The following is a 23,861-nucleotide window of genomic DNA, read 5'->3' as shown; positions in this document are numbered from 1 at the left end:
ATTATTGAATCCGGTAGTTTTTTTGCATTCATAGCTTAAAAGTCCTCCTTTTTTCATTGTCAACAAGTTAAAGTTGTGCATGTCATTGCGAGATATAAACCAGCTATCTCTGAGAAGCTAGAAAACACCTAATTGGAATGCAAAAACAAAATCCAAACCAGATTAATAGCTTCATCTCTTTTATTTCCATATATTCTGAACATATAATGGAAATTCGGCTGTGTAGAAGACATTTTAAGTACTGACAGAAGTGCTCTCATCTGGCAGATGTGTGCATTTCAGATTTCCACAAGATCTAGGGAAAACAAGGCTCCAAATGCCAGAAATTGCGTTTCCTTCGGTGGGTTTTTTTCTACTTCCGCCAGTTTTCTGCCCAGCGGATTGATCGCGTTTGCGCATCTGGAAGTACAAAGTATTTGACTCGACAGGAGCAAGTAACCGGTTATAGTTGTCCTGTACCCTGAATCTTATGATGGCAATCCTGAGTTAAAAGTAGCATTGCCTTTCTGCAGTGAAGGATCTCAGAGCTACGATCGTTTCTTTTCGAGTTTAAGTAATTGTCCTCCCATTGGAAGAAAATGACCATCAAAGCAACGAACAATTTTTGCCGTGTAGTTTTACAAGTAACTTTGTTCTGCACCATCGGGGTCCGGCAGGCTGTAACGGCGCCGACAGGCATAGTGAAGTTTCCAGGTGACAACAGCACGAAAACAGACCAGGAGCTAGCCACTGTAAGTTGGGGAGTTAACTTTTTATCACCGTTGCCTCGCAAATGGCGTTTAAGGTTTGCTGGGCTGATGTTTTCGTTTGCTTCCACGAGCTGCCAAAGCGAAGTAAAAAAAAATCTGGTATGCTCAGGAATTATTTGGTTCAAAGTCTCTTAAGTGAAAGTATAATATGGCTTTGATAACATCTGTTCGTTTCAACAATCAGGGCCATCTCAAGAAGGAAAAAGATAATGGGAACTTCTATTGTTTATGTAAAGCATATTTTTAAAAAAACATTTCCTTTCAAAATTGACTAATTTAGAAATATTCTTTGCAGAGCAAATGTTATATTGTAATTAGTTTTGTTTATCTATTACATATATTTCAAATTATCAAAGCAGAATTACCCCCGTATCAATATGTTTTACCTCAAATAAACTAGTGTCTTTCAAGCTCAAGAATGTTAGTTTTTATTGTAAGGACTGATGGCAAATTGCCAGTAGATGTAGCATTGGATGTGCAGTGTGCGTATTATTTGTGGAGGTGGAAGGACGCTTTTTGACTTTCAATTGCCTAATTAACCATAAATATTGAATCACTTTTGAAGAATGTTAAAATATTAACTCCAAATCAGCCTGAATTATGAAGGCTTCTCTCTCCCCTTTCCCCTCAATCCCTAATCTGGTGACCCACTCTGTAAATTGTAATCCCAGCTAAAATAGTTAATCCCATACCTTGAAAGACATTGAACGGTTTCATTGCTTGTAAATATTGTCCAAGGTTGACTCCATAAGACCACAGGAGCAGAATTAGGCTATTTGGCACATTGAGTCTGCTCTGCCATTCCATCATGTCTCTGTTATTGTCCCTCTCAACACCATTCTCCTGCCTTCTCCATGTAACCTTTGATACCTTACTAATCAAGAACCTGTTAACCTCTGCTTTAAGTACACCCAATGACCAGCTGTCTCTGGCAGTGGATTCCATAGATTCATTACCCTCTGGCTAAAGAACTATCTCCTCATCTGTGTTCTCAAGGGACATCCTTGTATTCTGAGGCTGCATCCTCTGGTTCTAGACTCCCCTTCTATAGGAAGCATCCTCTCCAGTCTGCCCTATCTATGTTTCTAAATATTCAATAGGTTTCAGTGAGATTTCCTCTCATACTTCTAAACTCCAGCAATTACAGTCCCTGAGTTATCAAATGATCTTCATATGTTAACCCTTCCATTTCCAGTATCATTCTCATGAACTTCCTCTGAGCCCTCTTCAATGCCAACACATCTTTCTTAGATAAGGGGCCCAAAACTGCACACCTTTTTCCAAGTGCAGTCTGACCAATGGCTTAAAATTGTCTGCATTACATCCTTTTATATTCTGTTCTCTCAAAATAAATGTTAACATTGCATTTGCCTTCCTTACTACTGACTTAAAATGTAAGCTAACATTTATGGAATCCTGCACAAGGACTCCCAAGTCCTATTGCACCTTCTGATTTCTGAATTTGCTCCCCATTTAAAAAGCAGCTTACGCCTTGATTCTTTCTACCCAAATTCATGTCCATACAGTTCCCTACACTGTATTCCATCTGCCACTATTTAGCCCATTCTCCTAATCTGAACAAGTCCTGCAGGCTCTCTGCTTCCTCAGCACAGCAGCTTCTATCTTCACTTATCGTCATATCATCTGCAAACTTGGCCACAAAGCCATCAATTCTGTTATCCAGATCATTGACATATAAAATAAGTAGGCCAAATAACAGCCCCTTTGGAATACCTCTAATCACCAGTAGCCAACCAGAAATGACCCCCATTACTCCCCCTCTTTGTGTCCTGCCAGTTAGACAATCTTCTATCCATGCTAGTATCTTTCCTGTAATACCATGGGCTCTTATCTTGTTTAGCAGCCTCGTGTATGGCACAATGTCAAAGATTCTTAGCTTTTCCAAGTAATGCTCTACCACTTTACTCAATAACCATTCATTTCCCACACAAATACATGCACTCAGACTTATTCACTTGTGTTTTTGCATCAGATATACTTGAATAAGTTCTATGGCTGTCCGAAAGAAAGGTGTGACCTTGTGGTGTTGTCAGACACACTGAAGAAAATGCAGAAATTTTTTGGACTGCCCCAAACTGGAAAACTGGACTCGGAAACAGTAAATGTGATGAAAAAGCCACGGTGTGGAGTTCCTGATTTAGCAAATTACAACTTTTTCCCTCAGAAGCCAAAATGGGAAAATAATAGACTAACTTACAGGCAAGTGTCTATTTACACACATGTTTAAATAATGAACATGACTTGTAAGATGCTTTTAAATGCTTGGAATCTAACTTGTAATTATATGTTTTCCAAACTGGCTGCAAAGTAACATATATTATAAGTTTTTAATTTTGGAATATTCCTAAATTTTATTATCTAATGGATAATATACTAATCAAAAAAGATGCATGATAATATGCTAACCAAAAAATGGTTGATTCACCATCTTATAAACTTGAACAAAATTATCCTTTGGTCTAATTGATTATGCCAAAAAGGCTTAGATTTAGTTGAGATAAATGTATTATCATAAGGGTTGGTAGAAATGTTTTGATTATCATTGTTCTGCATAGCAATTAGTTCATTCTAATTTAACATCTTTTGGTTCTTCTCTCAGGATTTTGGGCTACACTCAAGATCTGGATGAAGAAACAGTAGATGACGCTTTTGCTCGGGCTTTTCAGGTGTGGAGTGACTTCACGCCACTGAAATTTACAAGGGTTTACGATGGTGACGCGGACATCATGATCAACTTTGGGCGCTGGGGTAACATTATTTTCATTGTAACCAAAACAACTCTTGAAAGAGGGGTGATAAATCAAAACTGTGTTTTTAATGCGCAACATTGATATTGAAAAGGTCACATCCAAATATGTAAAAGGGAGTTTTAAATGATGCTTCCTCTTAAAGCTACTTCAAATTGAAAGAGTTGTAATGGAAGTATTTATACAACTCTTCTCATTTAGCAAATGTTTGAATCAGCATTTCTCAATGTAATCGTGATGAAATGGCATGGTCTAGGCCTTCTGCGCAATACCAACTCTTGTCATTGGGATTTCACCTCATTGTGAACAAGAGGACATCTCTAGGATCTGGCAGCTGGTACATACCAGTTGTATCACTACCAACAGATTGCCCCATTGATTACATTAGAAGGAGAAACAAAAGTCCAAGCCAGCTGCAACTAAATTCTTCTTCATCCTCATGATAAAAATAATTAACTATTTTATTAATCATTTTGTTTTCTTTGGCGGAGCAAAGTTACTTGGAAACCATTGGTGGAAGCTACTGAGAATCGCCTAAGTATACTGATCACTTTTTAGGTCCCAGTCTATTCTCAGGTGGAGAAATTACCTATGTAGAAGGTCCCTAAGCTCTTTGTAAGAAAAACGGAAGTTTCATCTTTAAGGAGGCAATTGTGGAATTCCCAAAATTGGCTGCATTGAGTCTTAACTTACTTGGGGAGTTGAACAAGGAAAACTCCTGAGGTTTTGTGGTCTTTAGTTCACACAAGTGAAATCAAAAAATATATCATACCCTTTTATTTCCATCCAATCGTGAAGACAATTAATGAACTCTAAATTACATTTTTAAGAAATAGCTAAATTAATTTGGTTGTGTGAATCCTAAACTACTTGGTAATTTTCATTAGTATTAATGGTTGGCATAACACAAATTTCTTTTTGGATGTGTTATTAAAATAGTCACTTAATTTTTTCTCTTCAGGAAAGTACTTCAACAATAATGGCAGCACAACCTCACAGCATCAGCAGCCTACTTCAGTCCTAACCTCCAGTACTGTCTGTAGAGCTTGCAGGTTCTTTCTGTGACTGCATGGGTTTCTCTGGGTTGGCCTGTTTCCACCCACATTTCAAAAAAAATATTTATTGTCTTGTCCCTCAGTGTCTAGGTGATAAGTAGAATCTATGGGGCAAGGGATGAGAATTAGATTGGGGTGGCATTGATAAGATAGTGAGAGATTAGATTAATGTAAATGGTGTTTGATGACCAGCAAAGATTCAGTGGGCCGAAGAGCTGTAAGAGTCCAAAAGTGTTAAACCAAGTAATTCTATTTTGCTATTAGCTGACAATAGATGAAGGGTAAGTAGAAGTTAATTTCTCTGTTTGTTTGATCTTACCAAAGCAAAGCATTCCTTTTAGAATGTCTTCAGCCTTTTGAATCAATAATCTTATCTGAAAGAAAATAGCCTGAGATAAAGCAGAGGTGCAGCAGGGGATGTTAATTTGCCTTGCAAGTGGGTGATAAAAATCAAAGTGAGATGTTTAACTCCTTCGTCGTCAGTCCCTCAGAATTCAGGATGATTTACTTCAATTTAAAATCAAAGGTCCAATGTGGCTGGAAGGTCTATAGTGCTATCCACAGGTGGTGCTTGATTTTAGAGGCAGGGAGTGGAACAGCACAGAAACAGGACTTTTGGATCACCAGATCCATGTGAACTCTTAGCCATTTACACCAAAGCCTCTTGTCTGCATTATTTTGAACTTCGCCTATTCAAGTGTCTGTCTAACTGCCTCTTAGTGTTTGTACCTGCCTCTGGCAGCTTGGTCCAGATATTAATCAATCTGTGCTTATCAACAGAAACTTCCCTTCAGGACACCTAAAGCCATACTTCTCAGATAGAAAAAAAAAGGATTTTGACTATCTTTCCTTTATACTTTTGTATGCCTCTGTCCCCTCTCTGCTTTCTCTGTTCCAATTTCTCCCAGTAACGAAAGTTCTCCAGTCCTAGCAATATCGTGGTGAATCTCGCCAGACTCTCTTTTGAGCAATCACATCCTTCTGATATGACGGGAACTGCATATAATACTTACAAAGGTGGAATGTAACATCCTAACTTTATAATATATGCCCCTATCTATGAAGGCAAACAAGACATCAACATTCTTTGTCATCTTATCTGCTTGTGATGCCACTTTCAGGGAACTTTGGCCTTGAATTGCCAAGCTTTCCAGTTTTCATCAACCGTCCTTAGCACTCCACCATTTACTGTCTATGTCTTATTTCCATTTGATTTCTCAAAATACTTTTCTTCGCACCTGTCAGGATTAAAATTCATCTGCCAATCTTCCACCTAACACTGCATCAGATCTAGGTCTTGCTATAGCTTGAGAAAACTTGCCTCACTATCCAACTCACCATCAAGTTTCATGTCATCTGCAAACTTACCAGTCATATCCCCTACATTCACGTCCATGTGGCTAATATATATCACATATATATATATGTGATATATCACAAGCAACAAAGATCACAGCATCAACCTCTGCTGTCACTGGCTTCCAATCAAAAAAGTATAATTCCACCATTGCCCGATGTCTCCTTTCACTTAATTCACTTTGGATCTTCAGCCAGATTACCTTGGATCCATGTGCTTTGATCTTTGGGTCTAACTACCATGTGGGATATTGTCAAATATTTCACTAAAATCCATGAAGACAATGTGTACACTCTTGCCTTCTTCAATCTTAATTGCTTCCTCAAAAAAGCTCAATCAAATAAGTGAGATGGGATTTCCCTCTCACAAGGCCATGTTGACTCTCTCTGCTCAGCTTCTGCCTTTCCAAATGTATACTAATATTATCCCTTTAAAGTTTCTCAAATAACTTTCCTGTCACTGGCAAAAAGCTCCTCAACCTGTAGTTACCTGACCTATGTCTGCTGTCCTGCCTAAATAAAGAAACAGTATTAGCTACCTCCAATCTTCTGATCCCTCACCTGTGCTAATGAAGATGCAAAAATCTCTGTCAGGTCCTTAACTATCTCCCCCCCTTGATTCCCATAGCATCCTGCGATATATCTCATCTGGCTCAAGAAACATATCCACCCTTACGTGTTCTAGGACACCTAACACTTCTATTGTCTTAATACTGACATGCTCCAGACTATCAACATGAGACCCTGTGTTGGTCGGGATTGACCATATATATTGTGTCCTAGCTGTATACATGATAGGCAAGCCAGTATGCAAGGCAGGGCATTTTGATATGGAGGGCAAGCTGTTGCCCATGCAACATGCTCCCCCTCTCTATGCAGCTGATGAATGTAAAGGAGAGGCAGAGATCAATACAGTTTGACCACAGTAGCATCGTAAGAGTTACCAGTCAGTGTTGGCCTCAGTGTTGGACTGCCTTAGGAGCTCTAGCGGCAGACTTTTCCTTGGAGTTTACTCCCAAAGCCCTCCCCATGAATTGGTACAGTTGCAAGGCAGAAGAGGTTTGAGATCAGAGTTATCCTTCTCCTAGATGAGCTGCCAACTACAGCTGACATACCCCATTTGCTCAAAGTGATTGGTTTTAAGGCACCAGTAACCTCTCTTTGCCCCTCGTCCTGTTAGTAGAAACAGTTCCAACAGGCTTAGTAGCTAGGCTACATGTGAAGGCCAGGAACTAGACTCAGTTGCCAGAGGCTATTTGAGATGCACACTATTGGGAGCATTTAATAGGTAAAGGGAGCTTATCCCCAGTACCTACTCTGGCTATGACAACCTTAAGAAACCACTATCAACATTTCCCTTTTTGAATTCATTATCTTCCATTTCCTACTGCTTTGTGAATATAGTTAACAAGTATTCATTTAGAACCGTGTTTATACCCATTGATTTCATGCACAGATTATAGTCTGTCAGATTACATCTGTAGACCCACTCTTTTCTTGGCTATTCTCTTGCTCCTGCTACAGAATGTCTTGGTATTATCCTCAGTCCTACCTGCTTAAGATATTTCATGCCCTTGTTTTGCCCTCATAAATCCTTTAAGTCTTCTACACTATCTATATCCTCACAAGACTCAGATTGATTCCATTTAACTGTACCTTTCAAATGCAGTTTTTTTCTGGATCAAACCTTCAGTGCTGTTTGTCATCAACATTTCTTAATTCTTAGCCTTTCCACAATAGCAGAATATTCTGGCTCTGAACTCCATTAACTCTCTTGAAAGGTGGAGTCTTGTCAGATGTCATTTTACCTGCAAGCATCTGTTCCCAATTTACTTTCGCTAGGCCCTTATGTTTTTGAAATCAGCCTTCCCCAATTTGGTAACGTGAGGACCAAACTTATTCCTTTCCATAGTGACTTCAAAACTTGCACAATTACGATCTTTGTTGCGGAAGTGTTCCCCCCACTGACACTTCCTGTCTGTCCAGTTTCATTTGGACGGTAAAGTTGCGTACAGTCCTGTCACTAATATTGCAACGTTTGAGATGTTTTGCACTCCTTACACTTTCCACGTTCCTTTCATCGAAACTGAAGATACTCGTCTGCTTGAATGCTCCTCCATTTTGAGTGGCTGTGGGACAGTAATTCCCACCAGTCAGTAGCAAAGTTAATTTTTTCTGGAAGATCTTAACAGCAGACTTGAAGCATTTTCTCGTCCCTTGTAGAAATCTTTGGCTGTGATCAGGGGTGCAGTACTCGCCAGATCGCATCCGGCACATCTTTAAGAAAAAAGCCAAAATAAACAAGCTAATTCATTAGGTGCCGCCCAGGGTGATTTGAGTATCTCAGAAACTGCTGATCTCCTGGGGTTTTTACGCTCAACAGACTCTGGAGTTTACAAAGAATGATGCCAAAAACAAAAAAAAACATCCAGCGAGTGGCTGTTCTGTGAGCGAAAACGTCTTGTTAAATCCACTTGCTGGATGTTTTTTGTTTTTGGTACCATTCTTTGTAAACTCCAGAGTCTGTTGTGTGTAAAAATCCCAGGAGATCAGCAGTTTCTGAGATACTCAAATCACCCTGGGTGGCACCTAATGAATCAGCTTGTTTATTTTGGCTCTTTTCTTGAAGATGTGCTGGACGCACTCCGGTGCGCTTCGGCTAGCACTGCATCCCCGGCTGTGATAGACCTCAGAATAAAAGTTTTCTCTTACTTGTTTTTATTTTAGGATGTGAATGAGGGTATCACTGGCAAGATCAGCATTTTTTGGCCCTCCCCAAGCTTCAGTCTCAAACTCCTGCCCATCTGGTGACATTAGCCTCACACTGCTTTTGACAGGGAGTTCCAAGGTGTAGTCACAGAGACAATGAAGAAATGGTGATACCATTTACAAATCAGGATGGTGGGTAGCTTGAAGGGGAGCTTGCTCTTGCTGATGTTCCCATGTATTAGCTGCCTTTGTCCTTTTTAAATCAGGTGTTCCCAACCTGGGGTCTACAGTCATTAGGGGTCCCTAACATAAAAAAGGTTGGGAACCCCTGTTTTAGATAGTAGAGGTTAGGGAGCTGATGTTTGAATACCTCAGTGACAAGCACATCCAGAGCATTTTGTGGAGGTGCAGACTGTGACTACATGGTGACAGTGATGAAAGGAGGAGTACTTGCTTCAGGAATCTGGTGCTAGGTTAATGGACAATGTGGCCCACCCACCAAAGCTTTTACAGTGCCTTGATGTTGGAGTGGTAAGGACACTGACACTGCTTTGCCTGTTCTCACCAGTGCAACTGGGGAAATCTGCGGATTTAAAACAAACATGGTACTTTTCCAGAGTTTTGAAATGTCCTCTGTAGATTTTGCACATCTCCAAAGATGGAATCCCTGCTTCTTAACAAAGATTTTTAATCACATTACCATCTTATTAATGCTGAATTATAGGTAAATGAGGTACTTGTCTGACAAAAACATATAAAATGAGACTCTGGGATATCAGTGCTTTTGACTCACTAAATACAGTAAACATCTGGTTAAGCTTTCACATTTGAAGACATACTTAAATTTATTTGCGGTGCATTAAAGCATGTTTCAAATTCATTCTGCACTTGCGGTGTTATCAGCTAAATCTCTTTATCTTCAATATTGAGGAGAGTTCAATGTCAAAAAGAACACTTTTTTTAATATTGTAAAAATAATCATGAAACTAAAAGAAAGAGAAATGCGATGTAACTCTTTTGAGATGCTGTAATTTGACTTTTAGAGTGTGATAATAACAACTGAGTTGAGCATTTCTGGGGTGACCAAAAATTAAAAACTGATCTATAATCAAAGATGATCAATGTGGGCTCTCACCCTGCAGTATAATTTTAACCTTATCCAGAACATGGTGATGGATACCCGTTTGATGGGAAGGATGGGCTCCTGGCACATGCATTTGCCCCAGCAAAGGGCCTTGGAGGAGATTCTCACTTTGACGATGATGAATTGTGGACACTGGGCGAAGGACGAGGTTTGTATTCATTGGTTAATCTGGGGTCTATTCAGTTTACTCATTGATTATTCATGTAGAATTTGATCTTAATTTAGTAAATGAATATGAAATTTTGTAAGACAAAATATTTTGCAAGTTATTTAATTTACACTCATAATTTTGACTGTAACTTAATTGTTTAAGAGTAACACACAGAGCTCTGGAAGAACTCAGCAGGTCAAGAAGCGAGTCTGGAAAGCAATAATGTGATGATGTTTCAGGTGGATCACGGCCTGAAACATCAACTGTTTATCCTTTCCATAGCTGCTGCCTCTCCTGCTGAGTTCTTCCAGCATTCTGTGTGTGTTACTCTGGTGTTTAAGGATCTGCAGATTGTGTTTACATAAGTTTAAGAGTACAGTTGCTCACTTCTGAAACTTCATTATTTCATGATTATCAGGTGTGCTCCATTTTTAAACTTGGGGAAAATCTGTATGCATTTATGATCTGTAAATCTATAAATTTCACAGCTGATACTGCCATCCATAAAATGACTTATTTAGTACCAGCTAATATGAACGATAAATTACAATATAATAACTACTTCAGAACATTAGTGGAAATAGACTGTAAATGCTGTATGAGTCTGTACTTTGTATTTTACAGTTATTAAAGCAAGGTTTGGGAATGCAGAAGGTGCATTTTGCAAATTTCCGTTTTCGTTCAATGGGAAGGAATACAAAAGCTGCACTACAGATGGCCGTAGTGATGGATTCCCTTGGTGTTCCACAACCTACAATTTTGATGTAGATTCAAAATATGGATTCTGTCCTCATGAATGTAAGTCTTCCATTTTAATCTAGCACACCATAGAGATATAATCAGGCAAAAGTGGATGATGAGCTAAAGGAGATAAGAGAGAGGTAATCAAGTGAAAAATTAAAGAGGAGCTGTTATAACATGTACGGAGAATGAAATGGGGAGAACATGGTTTAGGAAGAATCTCAGGCCATAAGGATTTGGCAGCTGCAGTTATTACTACAAATGGTTGAATATTGAAATAAGATGCTCTAAAGCCCAACAACAGCAAAACAAAATGCCTGTGGCAGGGTTTGATGGGCTGAGGGAGCTTACAAAGGCAGGGGGAGACACTCTTCATTGTCTCACTCCTATCATCTGAGCAAAAGAATGCAAGTTTTACATTGGAATAGTTAAAGAACTGGTCAGTAATGCTGATAGGCTGGTGGATGGTAGGGTGCAGCAGCAAAATGATAGATGAACTAATGTTAGCCATGGGTAGAGAAAATGAACCTGGCCAAGAGAATGTTGGAATTGTTGAATCTGGAATGGACAATTGCATATGAGAATTTCAGCAGCAGGTGGGCTATGCCAGAGGTTGGTGATGTTTTGGAACAAATAAGTGGTCTTTGTGATGGAGGTTGAATGCTCTGTGGTTTATCAACTGGCTCAGTGAGATATGAAAAATCTGGTTCAATATTTAAGAGTAGCTAGGGAGAAACATTGAAAGGGTAATAGTGGCTCGAGTTTCAGGCATAGGATCAATGGATTTAGCCTTTCCAGTGTGTAATTAAAGAAAACTGCAGTTCGTCCATGATAGGATTCCAAATGAGTGACAAAGGAGGATAAAGGTCATAGACGGGGGAAGCCATGGGGAGTGCTTTTGGATTTTGTCTGTGTACTGTGGAAGCTTACCCTGTAAATTGGAATGATGTCAACAAGAGTCAATGTGTAAGTAAGGAAGATAATTAAGATTGGCTGATTTAGTGGGAAGCACGTGAGCAGAAGATATGAGGTAGCAGGAGAAATACTCAACAGAAATACTATGGCTACAGTTGGATAAGAAAGAGTAGATCCAAATGAGGGAAGTCATTCCAGATGAGCAGAGGGTTAGTGGAAGATGGTGAGGTCCACTATGTCAAAGGGTGATGAGAGGTTGAGGATTAAGCCAAAGAAAAATGGAAGTTAATCAGAATTTATCTTCCAAGATTTCTTGTTGGGCTTTCTCATTTGCACCATTTGCAGTTCAATGTGGTCTGACCCTAGAATTACATTCTTGCATTTACAGTATATTCCAGGACTTCCAAAATGAATGCTAGTTTGCCTTCCTTATCACTGACTCAACTTGCAAGTTAACCTTTAGGTAATCCTGCATGAGGACTAGCAAGTCCCTTTGCACCTCTGATTTTTGAATGTTCTCCCCATCTAGAGAATAGTCCACATCTTTATTCCTTCTGCCAAAGTGGATGACCATATGCTTCCCTACCTATCTTCCATCTATAGTTTCTTGTCCCAAATCCTGATCTGTTCCTCAGTGCCTCTGTTCCTCTTGGTGTGTCTACAGAATACTCCCAATAGATTGACTGCTCTCCTTCTGTTTCTGTCTTACACCCACACTGATTCTGTGGATGGTCCTTCCAAAATGTCCTCCCTTTCTGCAGCTGTGACATTATCTCTGATTAGCAATGCCACTCCCTCGCCTTTTTAACTGACCTTCCTGCCCCTTTTGAAACATCTAAACCCCGGATCATCCATTCTTTCCATTATACTTGCCATGTATTGTCCCATCACCCTTGTTTCTGATATTTCTCGCACTAAAATAAGCACATTTCAACCTATCCAACTGATAACAATAATGCCCTATCCACCCTCTGTCCTTCCCCACTGTCTCTCTACATGATGTATCTACTTTTTCATCAAATGCCCCAAATTCTGCCCTAGCATTCTGGTTTACCATCCCTCTGCCAAACTAATTTAGACCCTTCCCAGCAGCTTTAACAATCTGTCTGCGTGGATATTGGTCCCCCTTAAGTTCAGATGTAACCCACCCTTCTGTACAGGTCATGCCTTCCCCAGAAGAGATCCCAAAGACCCTTAAATCTGAAACCCTGTCCCTTGCACTAATTCTTCTGCCACACTATACTATCTTACATAGTATTAAAACTACATTTGTAATCATGGCAAAAAGGTGTTCCCCTTTCCTGTAGTGTGTTACGTTCCCCGTAACCGGGTGACTTACCAGCAAAGATAGAGAGGTCCGCTGAAGTCTGATGGTACTATTTTCAAACGTTTTTTATTTATAAAGGGGCACAAACGTATGGTTAATACAAAACATTCAGATCATATACGTCGTCAAAACTCAATCTAAGCACAGGTATAGTAATAATCAAACAGAAATAAGCTCTATCGTTGTCTAGGGGATAATACTGAGTCCAATGGAATATAAGAGTCACTCAAAATCTGCAGGCTTCCCCGTTTTGGGAACCGCTGGCATTTCACGTGTTGGAGAGAGAGAGTGGTGAGAAAGAAGGAACACTTGCCCATCGTCTTTGCAAAGCAAATCCCTGTTGTTAGTTAAAACGGTTTTCCTTTGGTTTCAGCCACAGACTCCCGATCCGGAATCTAACGCACGTGGCTTCCTTCAAAATGGCTTCCCGCTCCGACGGGAAGTGCTATCGTGTCTTCCTAGTGTCTCCTTGGTGCGTCTGAGGCCCCGCCTCGGCAGCCCACCTTTTATCTGGACTGGCAGGGTTGTAGATGTCAATCAGGGTGGGGGTGAGGCAATCTTTCCCCATCACCCAGCCCACGTTGCCCTGAGGGTTTGCATGTAGTCCAGTCCCTTATTCCACAAAGGTGTCTCCCAAGACAATGGCCATGTCCGTGGCTTTTGTCTGGCTGAGAGGCCAGACCACATTCCAAACCGTAAGGCTTCTCTCTCTCTCTTGCGATTCTCACAAAGGAGGGGGCTGGAGTCATAACAAGTGTAAGTAAATTTTGTGGCTGTAATGCAAGAATTTTACAGCTTAGATTTAGCTGACAGCAGCATATCTTAAGAACTGAAAACTTCCATTTATGGCCCTAGTATTCTGTTGCAGTTATTACACTTTTGTTTAGCGATGTAGACATGTGATTTCACTTGAAAATTGTGTTTGTGGTTTTCGTGTTGCATGTGCTTATGAATCAGCAGTATGTTCAAAGTTATTAAAGCCCCAATTGACGTTAAGCTGCATAATACCCAATGGTTCACCCGAGTAACTGCAGTTGAGTCATTAAACAGATGTTCGTTTTTCTTCAATAATAACAATGAAATCTAGATTTTTGCTAAGTTCTTAAACTAACTTGTATGCCAGGATATATATCCATGCAATTATGTGATAATTTTACATCAAAATTGTTTGCTCTGCGTGAACCTATAACAAGTTCTGCTTCCTTGCAGTACTGTTTACTATGGGTGGTAATAGCGACGGAGTGCCGTGCTCTTTTCCTTTTACCTTTGAGGGCAAGCAATATGATAGTTGTACAACTGAAGGAAGAACCGATGGCTATAAGTGGTGTAGCACGACCAACAATTATGATGTAGACAGAAAATATGGGTTTTGCCCAGAACAAGGTATTTTCAACTTTCGTGCAGTTCAGCAATAAAGAGCAAAATGCATGACATATTTTATATAAGTTTTCAGATAAGTCTCTTCATAAAAATATGGAAATTGACAATGTGATATGAAGGGAATGATATATAGGCATTTTTGTATTTACTGTGAATACCTGCAAGAAAATGAATGTCGGGGCTGCATATGGTGATATATATTGTACCTTCTTGTAATCTTGTATCTTGCTTGACATAGTTTCAATGCGTTGAGGGCTTCTGAAGATTGGGGCCTGTCGGATGTGCATATGGAGCTGAGGAACATGAAGCACGCTGGATACTTGCAGTCAAGCTACTAACAGCACTTTTATACTCGTTTTAATCATATCTCCAGTTTTAATGTGAATAAGGGGAAGTTTTCATGATGTTAGTATGACATTAGAACCTGGTTCCAGTAGGATAGTCAAATATCTATAATAGGCTTCAGTAATGGTGAGCATCTCTGAACCAAGGAACTCAACTACCCATTCAATTGGCACATTAGTCAGCAGCACAGGGGCGCCGCAGGGAACCGTACTCTCTCCGGTCCTGTTCACCCTGTACACATCAGACTTCCAATATAACTCAGAGTCCTGCCATGTGTAGAAGTTCGCTGATGACACGGCCATAGTGGGGTGTGTCAGGAATGGACAGGAGGAGGAGTATAGGAAACTGATACAGGACTTTGTGATATGGTGCAACTCAAACTACCTGCGTCTCAATATCACCAAGACCAAGGAGATGGTGGTGGACTTTAGGAGATCTAGGCCTCATATGGAGCCAGTGATCATTAATGGAGAATGTGTGGAGCAGGTTAAGACCTACAAGTATCTGGGAGTACAGTTAGATGAGAAGCTTGACTGGACTGCCAACACAGATGCCTTGTGCAGGAAGGCACAGAGTCGAATGTACTTCCTAAGAAGGTTGGCATCATTCAATGTCTGTAGTGAGATGCTGAAGATGTTCTATAGGTCAGTTGTGGAGAGCGCCCTCTTCTTTGTGGTGGCGTGTTGGGGAGGAAGCATTAAGAAGAGGGACGCCTCACGTCTTAATAAGCTGGTAAGGAAGACGGGCTCTGTCGTGGGCAAAGTACTGGAGAGTTTAACATCGGTAGCTGAGCGAAGGGCGCTGAGTAGGCTACGGTCAATTATGGATAACTCTGAACATCCTCTACATAGCACCATCCAGAGACAGAGAAGCAGTTTCAGTGACAGGTTGCTATTGATGCAATGCTCCTCAGACAGGATGAAGAGGTCAATACTCCCCAATGCCATTAGGCTTTACAATTCTACCGCCAGGACTTAAGAACTTTTTAAAAGCTATTATTAATGCTTTTTGAGATGGTGATTTAGATGCATATCATATTTTTTTACTGAGTTAAGTATTGTATGTAATTAGTTTTGCTACAACAAGTGTATGGGACATTGGAAAAAAAAGTTGAATTTCCCCATGGGGATGAATAAAGTATCTATCTATCTATCTATCTATCTATTACAGAAATCCCCTTTTATCAGCCATTACCCTCCCCCATCTTCTCTGCCACCTAGATCGATTCGGTTTTTTTTCTCTTTCTTGAGTTCTAACAATGGGACTTTAAATTGAAAGATTTAAGTTCCTTTTTCCACAACTGCTACCTAATCTGTGGAGTTTTTCCCCCAGTATCTTTTAGTTTTTCTTTCAGTCTTCCAGCATCTGCAGTTTGTTTTTCTTTTCCTTATTTCCTGAACCGCGTCTCCCTGATTCCCCTTTTAGCCTCCATGCCAAAAATCCATGGGCTGTGGAGTTAAGAATAACAAACTTCATAATCTCCTTTTATGAGCTGCCTTTTCCTGTCAGCAAATGGAAGAATAACATGTGTTGGAACAAAAAATGTGTGGTAAGCTTCTGCACATATAAAGATTATTGTGGAATCTTTTTGCTGACTGCATTTAATGGACTTTCTGACAACATTACAAAGTGCCTCAGGAATAATATGAGGCTGCGCTTTCAAAAGGTTAACACATTTTGTACTGCATGTTTCCTTTCTGATAGTGTGCCAACTTTTGTTTAAAGTGTGTTAAATACAATATACAGTACTATTTTAAAATAAAGTCGTACATAATTTCCATTGTGCCTTTGTAAGTACAAAATGTGTTTCTTACCTACTTGGTCAATGGAACTTAAGGTGTGATTTTAAATAACCATTTCCTTACTTTGCTGCACCATCAACTCCTCTGTTATAAGGTGATCATTAAACTGAGCAAACCTTACTTTAGTTGAATTTATTTATTAGTGTTTTTTATTTTAGTATTTACACAGTTTATTGTTTTTTTTGGACACTGGTTATTTGTCCATCCTGTTAGATGTGATCTTTCATTGATTAAATTGTGTTGTACTTACTGTGATTGCTCACAAGAAAATGAATCTCAGGCTTGTACATAGTGATATATATGTACTTTAATAATTAATTCACTTTGAACTTTGAAGCAATACAGTAAAAACTCAATTAATCCAACTTGTTCAGCCTTTGGTGTCAGACTAGCAAACTTTCTGGATTATTGGATGTTATTCTTTAATAATACTCAAACATTATTCATTTCACTTTGTCTTCAAGATGTTGCACAGTAAAGTCATGCAGTAAACTTCCCAGTGAACCCAGTAAGTTTCAGGGGAGCGTGGGAAACAGTTCAAAGGGAGTATGAAGCTTTGTCCATTTGAGTTCAGAGGGAGTGTGAAAAGCACAGGTAAAAAGAGCATAGGAAATGGAACTAGAGTGAGTTTAATAGGAACATTGAACTGTGGGAGTGGGAAGAGCATATGAATCAACACCCAGAGAGCCAGATCTGAAGAGACCTTTCCCCATTGAAGAAGTATCTAAAACTGAGAGCATACATTTTGGGTAAGATATTGAGAGAGAGGTCTGAAGAAGCATATTTTCACCCAGAGGATGGTTGGAATCTGGAGGGTACTGGAGTGGGTGTTGGATGCATTCAAGATTTATCTACACAAGAGCATTAAAGGTATATCTGCTCAAGTATGAACTGCTGAGATATAGAAGGCTACAGACTAAGTGCTGTTGAACAGTGTTACTTTAGGTTGGTGCTTGAAGGTCAACATGGACATTGTGGGTTAGGCGGCCTGTTTTTATGTTGGGTGATTTAATAATTAGTAGCAGATCATCTGAAGTTTAATGTACACAGGGAACGGTTAGTCATATGCTGTAATTCTTACTAGGAAAGGCATTTAATATTACAAACACCACATATGTAGTAAATGGTTCTAGCCCAAGGATTTTGGTATCATTATCATAAAGGCCATTTAATTCTCAACTTTTCCAAAACTGGTCCAGAACAGTTTGATAAATTCTCATGGTGTCTCAGCTGCACTCAACAACCAGTAATTTACTCTTTATTCTCCCAGTGCAATAGTTATTAGGAAATAAAACTAGTGGACACTTGTCAGATCATCAATGTGGTATTTCTTTTCTGCTTCAAATGCACTTTTGCCATGCAACATAACAAAGACTGATCATTCAGGAACAGTACATTTTGGCAAAATGTTCTTTAAAGTAAATTCTTGGATGAAATTGTTTGCTCAGGATAATCACTTCAAAATGGCTGTTGGGCTTACAAAAATGTATCGCTTCCAAAAGTAACATTAAGTTTTGGATTTCCAACTACTTGTCAAAAAAAAACTGTTAGCGTTCATCAGAGATAGATGACCTATAATGTTTTGGACTGAGCTCTGGGGAGATTATAAAATAAAAATTCATACCATGTGACATAAACTTAATAAGTATTTCTACAGAGAATGGTCCTGAACCCACAGCTGGCTCAAAGGATCCAATTATGTTGTGATTTAAAATTAGGTATTAATGTCCTTTTTTAAATCTTGGACAAACAATTCTTATTTACATGTACCTGTGGCAGATCCAAAACAAAGTTACAATTGATTTAGGCTATGGTTTGCAATTTTTAGGTATCTTTTTTGAACAATATACTTCAGGTCATAATAAATGTGATGACTTCTAATAAAAATAGTTTGTAGAAATTTTTTTTGATCAACATACTACTTGTATGTAATTTGTTGATTTATAATTTTTGTTATGTCGCTCATTGGACTGATTTCTTTATTTCAGCCCTGTCAACTACCGGTGGGAATTCAGATGGAGACTCCTGCGTATTTCCTTTTGTTTTCCTTGGTACTACATATAACTCCTGCACTACCAGTGGACGTAATGATGGCATGATGTGGTGTGCAACCACTGGAAACTATGATGAAGACGCCAAGTGGGGATTCTGCCCTGACAATGGTAAATGGTAGACAAAAGTTGAAAAGCGTTTTGAAGGGAACAATGTGTGTAACAAAGTAGTGATCAGACTTGCATATGACTTTTTGAAAAGAAATTTATTATCTCAAAACTTGCCAACTCTTACAGAATTGTGTAACAGCAGCTTAAAGCCTGAGGCTTATCTGATGTGCCCTGCCAGTCCATGAAAACATCATATACTTTCATGACTGTGCATAGAGTGGTTGTTAATATATCCTGACATAATGACAGAGAGCACAATTCGCAAAATGGTCTTTAGGCTGTAAAAACATTTTGAAAAATCTTAAGATCTTGAAAGATACTACACAGGTGCACAAACAAGAGAAAAGCTGCAGATGCTGGAAATCCAAGCAACACTCACAAAATGCTGGAGGAACTCAACAGGCCAGGCAGCATCTATGGAAAAGCCTGAAACATCGACTATACTCTTTTCCATAGATGCACATGCCTAGAAATTGGATTGCACGAACAAAGGACAAAGGGCCCGAAACGTTGACTGCTCGCTTCAACGGTTGCTGAGTTCATCCAGCTTGTTTGTACGTGTTGAGCATCAGAATTTGCTGGTGCTCTCTATTCAAGGAAAAGGGATTTTGTGTACTCCTCCTTCAGCACCTACTGTTAGTCTGAAATAGCAACAAGAACAAACTACTGGAGGAACTCAGTGTCCAAAGAGGTGGTTAGTGTTTCAACTAAACTATTGCTTCTTCTCCACAGATGCTGCTTGACCTGCTCAGTTCTTCCAGCAGTTTGATTTTTTTTCCTCCAGGTTCCGGCATCTGCAGTCTTATGTGTCCTCAGTCTGAAATAGCAATTGGATTTTTAAGGATTGTTGACCTTTCATGGTTCAAGATCAATAACCTCACTTAAATTCCATCTCTGGGTCATCTTTCATTCCTGCCTGGGTGATTATTCTCTGAATCAATAATCCATGGTTAATTCCAGCCTGCCTTATTTCAGACAGAACATTACTCCAAAGGCTGTATCTTGAAGGATAAGACCTAGACCCTCTGTCCTTGATTTCTGACTTTTGTCTGTACTTCAGCAAGTGCAAATTATTGGTGGTGTAGGCCATGGTATGGACAAGAACCTAGTGAGGAATGCCATTGCAGTCTGCATCATCTTAGGGCTACCTTGCAGTCCTCTCCTGAAATGGCTTCAGACCTTGATATCATCTGCTGGTTCATGGATTAGAGAATGATTAAGAATTTGCCTGGGATGTTTCAGAAGAGAGAAGGAGAAGGCTGATCTTAGTGCAGAGCAAAAACCTTGGAAAATATGCTCTAACCACGTTGATCGCTGCTGGCAACTACCAGAGCCAGCAATGTCAAAAATTCGGTCAACATTTAGACTTCTGCATCGTCCACATTATGACATGATAAAGGCTTGAGAAGAAGATCAGCTGGAATGATGCCTATTATTACGATGTAAAATATTGTAAAATGAATTGGAGCTGTAACTAGGTTACGAGTTTCAATAATAATGCACAACATAGGAGTAAGGAATGTTCACTGAACTTGCAGGTTCTTAGATTTAATCTTCTCAATTCTTTCTTCTCTAAAATCCCCTGCTAATTCCATCCACACCTGAATTTCATCTGAAACTAGGCTAATTCGAAGGGAAGGCCAGGCAGTATGAGCTTCCACTGGGTGGTATAAGGAAGTCTGCCAGTAATAATATTCTCAATGACTTGACGTAGTCATTTCCTGACAGCGATTACTTTCACACATCATTGAAGTGGAAAGGGGTTTTGGCAAATGACATAGGTTAAAGTAATGTGTTAACTCCACAATATGTCTGTTTTGAAGGACATTTAATAAATAGTGGATAATTAATGCTCCAAAAAAGGAGACTACAAAGTAATACCAAAAGAAACTTAATACTGCAACATTTATACTGATTATCCAATGTTTACTCCTTGTGAGCACCTTCCAGCTATGTTTCCAGAGCTTAATACAGATTGCACGTTGGGCGTACAAGTCTTCAGCCTGCCTGTAGGGCACAGTTGAAGGCATACCTTGAGAATCTTGGAGAGAAGAAAAATGTTTGAGAAAGAAGATTTACAGTGCCAGTGGGACTCTCGTGGGACGAGCCAGATAACAGCTGCAGATCTTTAGTAGGGCAGATTGCATACTTGCCAAAGCAGCCTTCAGAGCATTGCCAACACCTTGACTGGGGAGCAGAATGTTCCCTGATGACAACAGAGTGTGCCCTCTGCTGGCTTCCCGCCTTAACGGAATGGCAGTATATCCCGTTGTGGTAGAAATTTGTCCTTGTGTTACAGCAAGCAGAGCTCTTAACTGGTTTGGCACAAGACTTCACTGAGACACGGTGATGTTAAATGACTTTCCCCTGTGTCTTCTTGGCTCAGTTAGCCACTATATTAAGTATGGCCACTGGGTGGTACAGCTTATATACCACATCCAGCACAGGAACTGACGCATACTTCTGGCATGCATACGCTACTGTAAAAGGTTAAAGGTTGACTCGTCCATTGCTTCCTGATGTCTATTTAACTCTAATGATAATACAGTTAGCATTTGTTCATGCATCCACATCTGTGTTCCATAGCATTACACTTGTGTCATCTGGGGTGAAAATAGTGTGATTTCCCTTAGGAAGCTGGGTCATTTGCTTCTCTTTGCTGTGATTCCAATCATCCAGTGTTTTGGGTGTCTTTCCATCTGAAACTTAGCCCCTAGCTATCCCCATATTGCCAGTATATATGTAATGTTGTTTTTATATGAGTCATAATGTCCTAGGTCTCTTCCTCTTCCTCCTCAGTAGAACAGTGTTCCTGTGCTGGGTGGAATTGGCTGCTTCTGGTGTCTCATTATGATAAAGTTATGGTAAGGTTGAGCAGAATACAGATAAAGGTAGGTCATATGTGCCAGCCAAGCCCAGTTCAAGGTGGGTTCCAACTCCACAGTGCTCCCAATAGCACTTCCTTGTAAGCACAGTTGAGGCCAAGGCTTGTCATAGCAGGTTCCCAGACTAATTCTTGGGCTCCCTACCACACTCAGTGGTTTGAGGACCAAACAGCCAGTGGCCATGTCGTTATGCCAGGACTGCAAGTGCTCATGGTCACTGTGATGGGGTGGGTGAGGGGGAAGTCGAAATACAAATACATCTCTAATATTTGGATAATAGTTAACTATAGAAATATTAGAATATAGTTTGTATCCTTATTATTTTTTGGCAAAAATAGCACTGATTTTTCTTTTTATTTCTGACAGGCTATAGTCTTTTCCTGGTTGCTGCTCATGAGTTTGGCCATGCACTTGGTTTAGATCATTCCCAAGACCCTGGAGCATTGATGAGCCCAATTTACACCTACACCAAAAACTTCAGGCTCCCTCAAGATGATATTTCTGGCATTCAGAAACTTTACGGTACAGTAGCAGTAGATAAAATCATAATGGAACCTTAAGTTGTTTAGTAGACTGCATATGGACTCAACTTTGAATTAGAAGCATTCAAATAGTGTAAAGCACATTGCAACTTAAAAGCAGAGTACACCCTCTCATTTATTTCTCTACTTAAATTGCAATGTCAATACACTATCTTGAGAGAAACTTTGGAATTTTGTTCTAAATTTTATCCAGTTATTCAAAAAATTAAACATTTTCATTGTATATTAAGCAGCTGCAACTTAAACATTGTTCAGTCCATAAGAGACCAGCTGAATATCAGTCCAAGGTTGAGAGAAAAAAATGGTAAATTTGTGAGACATTATCAGGATGGAACTTTAACTGAATTATAAACATATCAATATGTTATTGTTGAAAGGGCTGAACAGTAATTAACATTCTTACTGCATCCCATCAACTGCAAACAATTGTGTCCATTGCATTCACCTAGGCGTGCCAACCGATAAGCCTCTGCCACCAACACAGGGTCCTGTCACTCCAATGGATCTGTGTAAGGGGACTTTGATCTTTGATGCAATTACTCTAATAAGGAGAGAACTGTTCTTATTTAAAGATCGGTAAGGATGCTTTCCCCATTTTACATACTTTTTTAAATTTACCATTAAATGTATCTAAAAGAAATAAAAAGTTCTGAAGTGATATAAAATAGATTCTGAATTTGTCTATTCTATTCTACCCTATCACGCTGTTAAATGATATCTCTTCAATGTGCCCGGATTGCCCGAATTAAAATTTTCGTTCAGGATAGCCTCATACTTATTTAAAGCCTATCATTTCTACTGGGGCATAGGTTGCCGACAGCAATTCGCTTGAGTCCTCTGTCCTAGCCAGCCTTTCAAGTTGTCCCCTAGTGCCCACCTTCCTCTCTCAGAGATGAGGTCTCTGAAGCTTCTATTGGTGTTTCTGTAGCTCTGGGTTTGTACAGGATGGGGTTACTAGTCCCAATCCCACCCTTCCTCCTTTTAGCAGTTGGTCTTGAGACCATCCATGATGAAGTTAAGGATAGCAAACCAACAGAAATTTTAAGGTATGGTGGCTTTTTCATTTCTTTTATAAATAACACATCTCCAGATTCTCAATAAAGATATTGTTTTCTGCTAATGTTCCTGCTTTGCTAGTTTAATACAATGATGTGTAATCACATGCTCTTGTCTTAATTATTCAATAAAGTAGTCATTTAAACTTTAGCTGAATGAAAGTCTAAAGATAATGATTATTCCTTTATGTATTTAAACTAATGTGATATAATTACCAGTTTGCAGTTGACAAAGTTATTCTTGCATTTGCCAGAAATGTAAAACAAATATTTCATATCATTTTAATTTATTTGCAGGTATCTTTAACATTTTTTTAGAAAACAATTGTCAAAGGGAGAGGGAAGTAATAACTTAGCTGCAGCTATAAATGCTGCATACATTGATAAGCTGGGTAAGCTAATGAATTAGACTATTGCATATTCCCTAAAATCATTTGTTCTGTTAGATTCTTTTGGAGGACCACAAGTTCCAATACCAAACCGTCAGGGCCAAACTTAGTTGCAATGTATTGGTCTGAATTGCCTGAAAAAATTGATGCCGCCTATGAGGAACCTCTGAAAGAGAAAACCATATTCTTTGCAGGTATCAATTTCAATATTCATCTCTTTTAGTTAAGTAAATACATAAATATTTTATTAAACAGACTTCTAGATACAGATGATAGACGTGGCCAAACATAAGGAACATCCGCAAACATACAAATATACGTAACTTAGTCAATTTGTTATCTTCTTAGAAACAGCTTACAGCTACCAATATCCTGAATTATCTAAA

At 39.4% G+C, this 23,861-nt stretch overlaps 1 protein-coding gene across 1 annotated transcript in view; it reads left to right on the top strand.

Moving 5' to 3' along the window:
* The first annotated feature begins 368 nt into the window (after positions 1 to 368).
* The window catches only part of mmp2 (matrix metallopeptidase 2), a 30,733-nt gene continuing 7,240 nt past the window's right edge, over positions 369 to 23,861 (top strand). Inside the window, exons 1-10 of the mRNA XM_073069976.1 lie at positions 369 to 731; positions 2,743 to 2,969; positions 3,370 to 3,518; positions 9,801 to 9,929; positions 10,557 to 10,730; positions 14,125 to 14,298; positions 18,431 to 18,604; positions 21,856 to 22,011; positions 22,481 to 22,607; positions 23,533 to 23,669. Coding sequence (XP_072926077.1) covers positions 579 to 731; positions 2,743 to 2,969; positions 3,370 to 3,518; positions 9,801 to 9,929; positions 10,557 to 10,730; positions 14,125 to 14,298; positions 18,431 to 18,604; positions 21,856 to 22,011; positions 22,481 to 22,607; positions 23,533 to 23,669 — 1,600 coding nt within the window. The 5' untranslated portion in view covers positions 369 to 578. The remainder of the gene's footprint in view (positions 732 to 2,742; positions 2,970 to 3,369; positions 3,519 to 9,800; positions 9,930 to 10,556; positions 10,731 to 14,124; positions 14,299 to 18,430; positions 18,605 to 21,855; positions 22,012 to 22,480; positions 22,608 to 23,532; positions 23,670 to 23,861) is intronic.

The sequence above is a fragment of the Hemitrygon akajei genome, chromosome 17 (assembly GCF_048418815.1).
Source record: "Hemitrygon akajei chromosome 17, sHemAka1.3, whole genome shotgun sequence".
Classification (NCBI taxonomy): domain Eukaryota; kingdom Metazoa; phylum Chordata; class Chondrichthyes; order Myliobatiformes; family Dasyatidae; genus Hemitrygon; species Hemitrygon akajei.
Note: the sequence above shows the minus strand (reverse complement) of the source record. Positions and strands in the feature narration are given on the sequence as shown.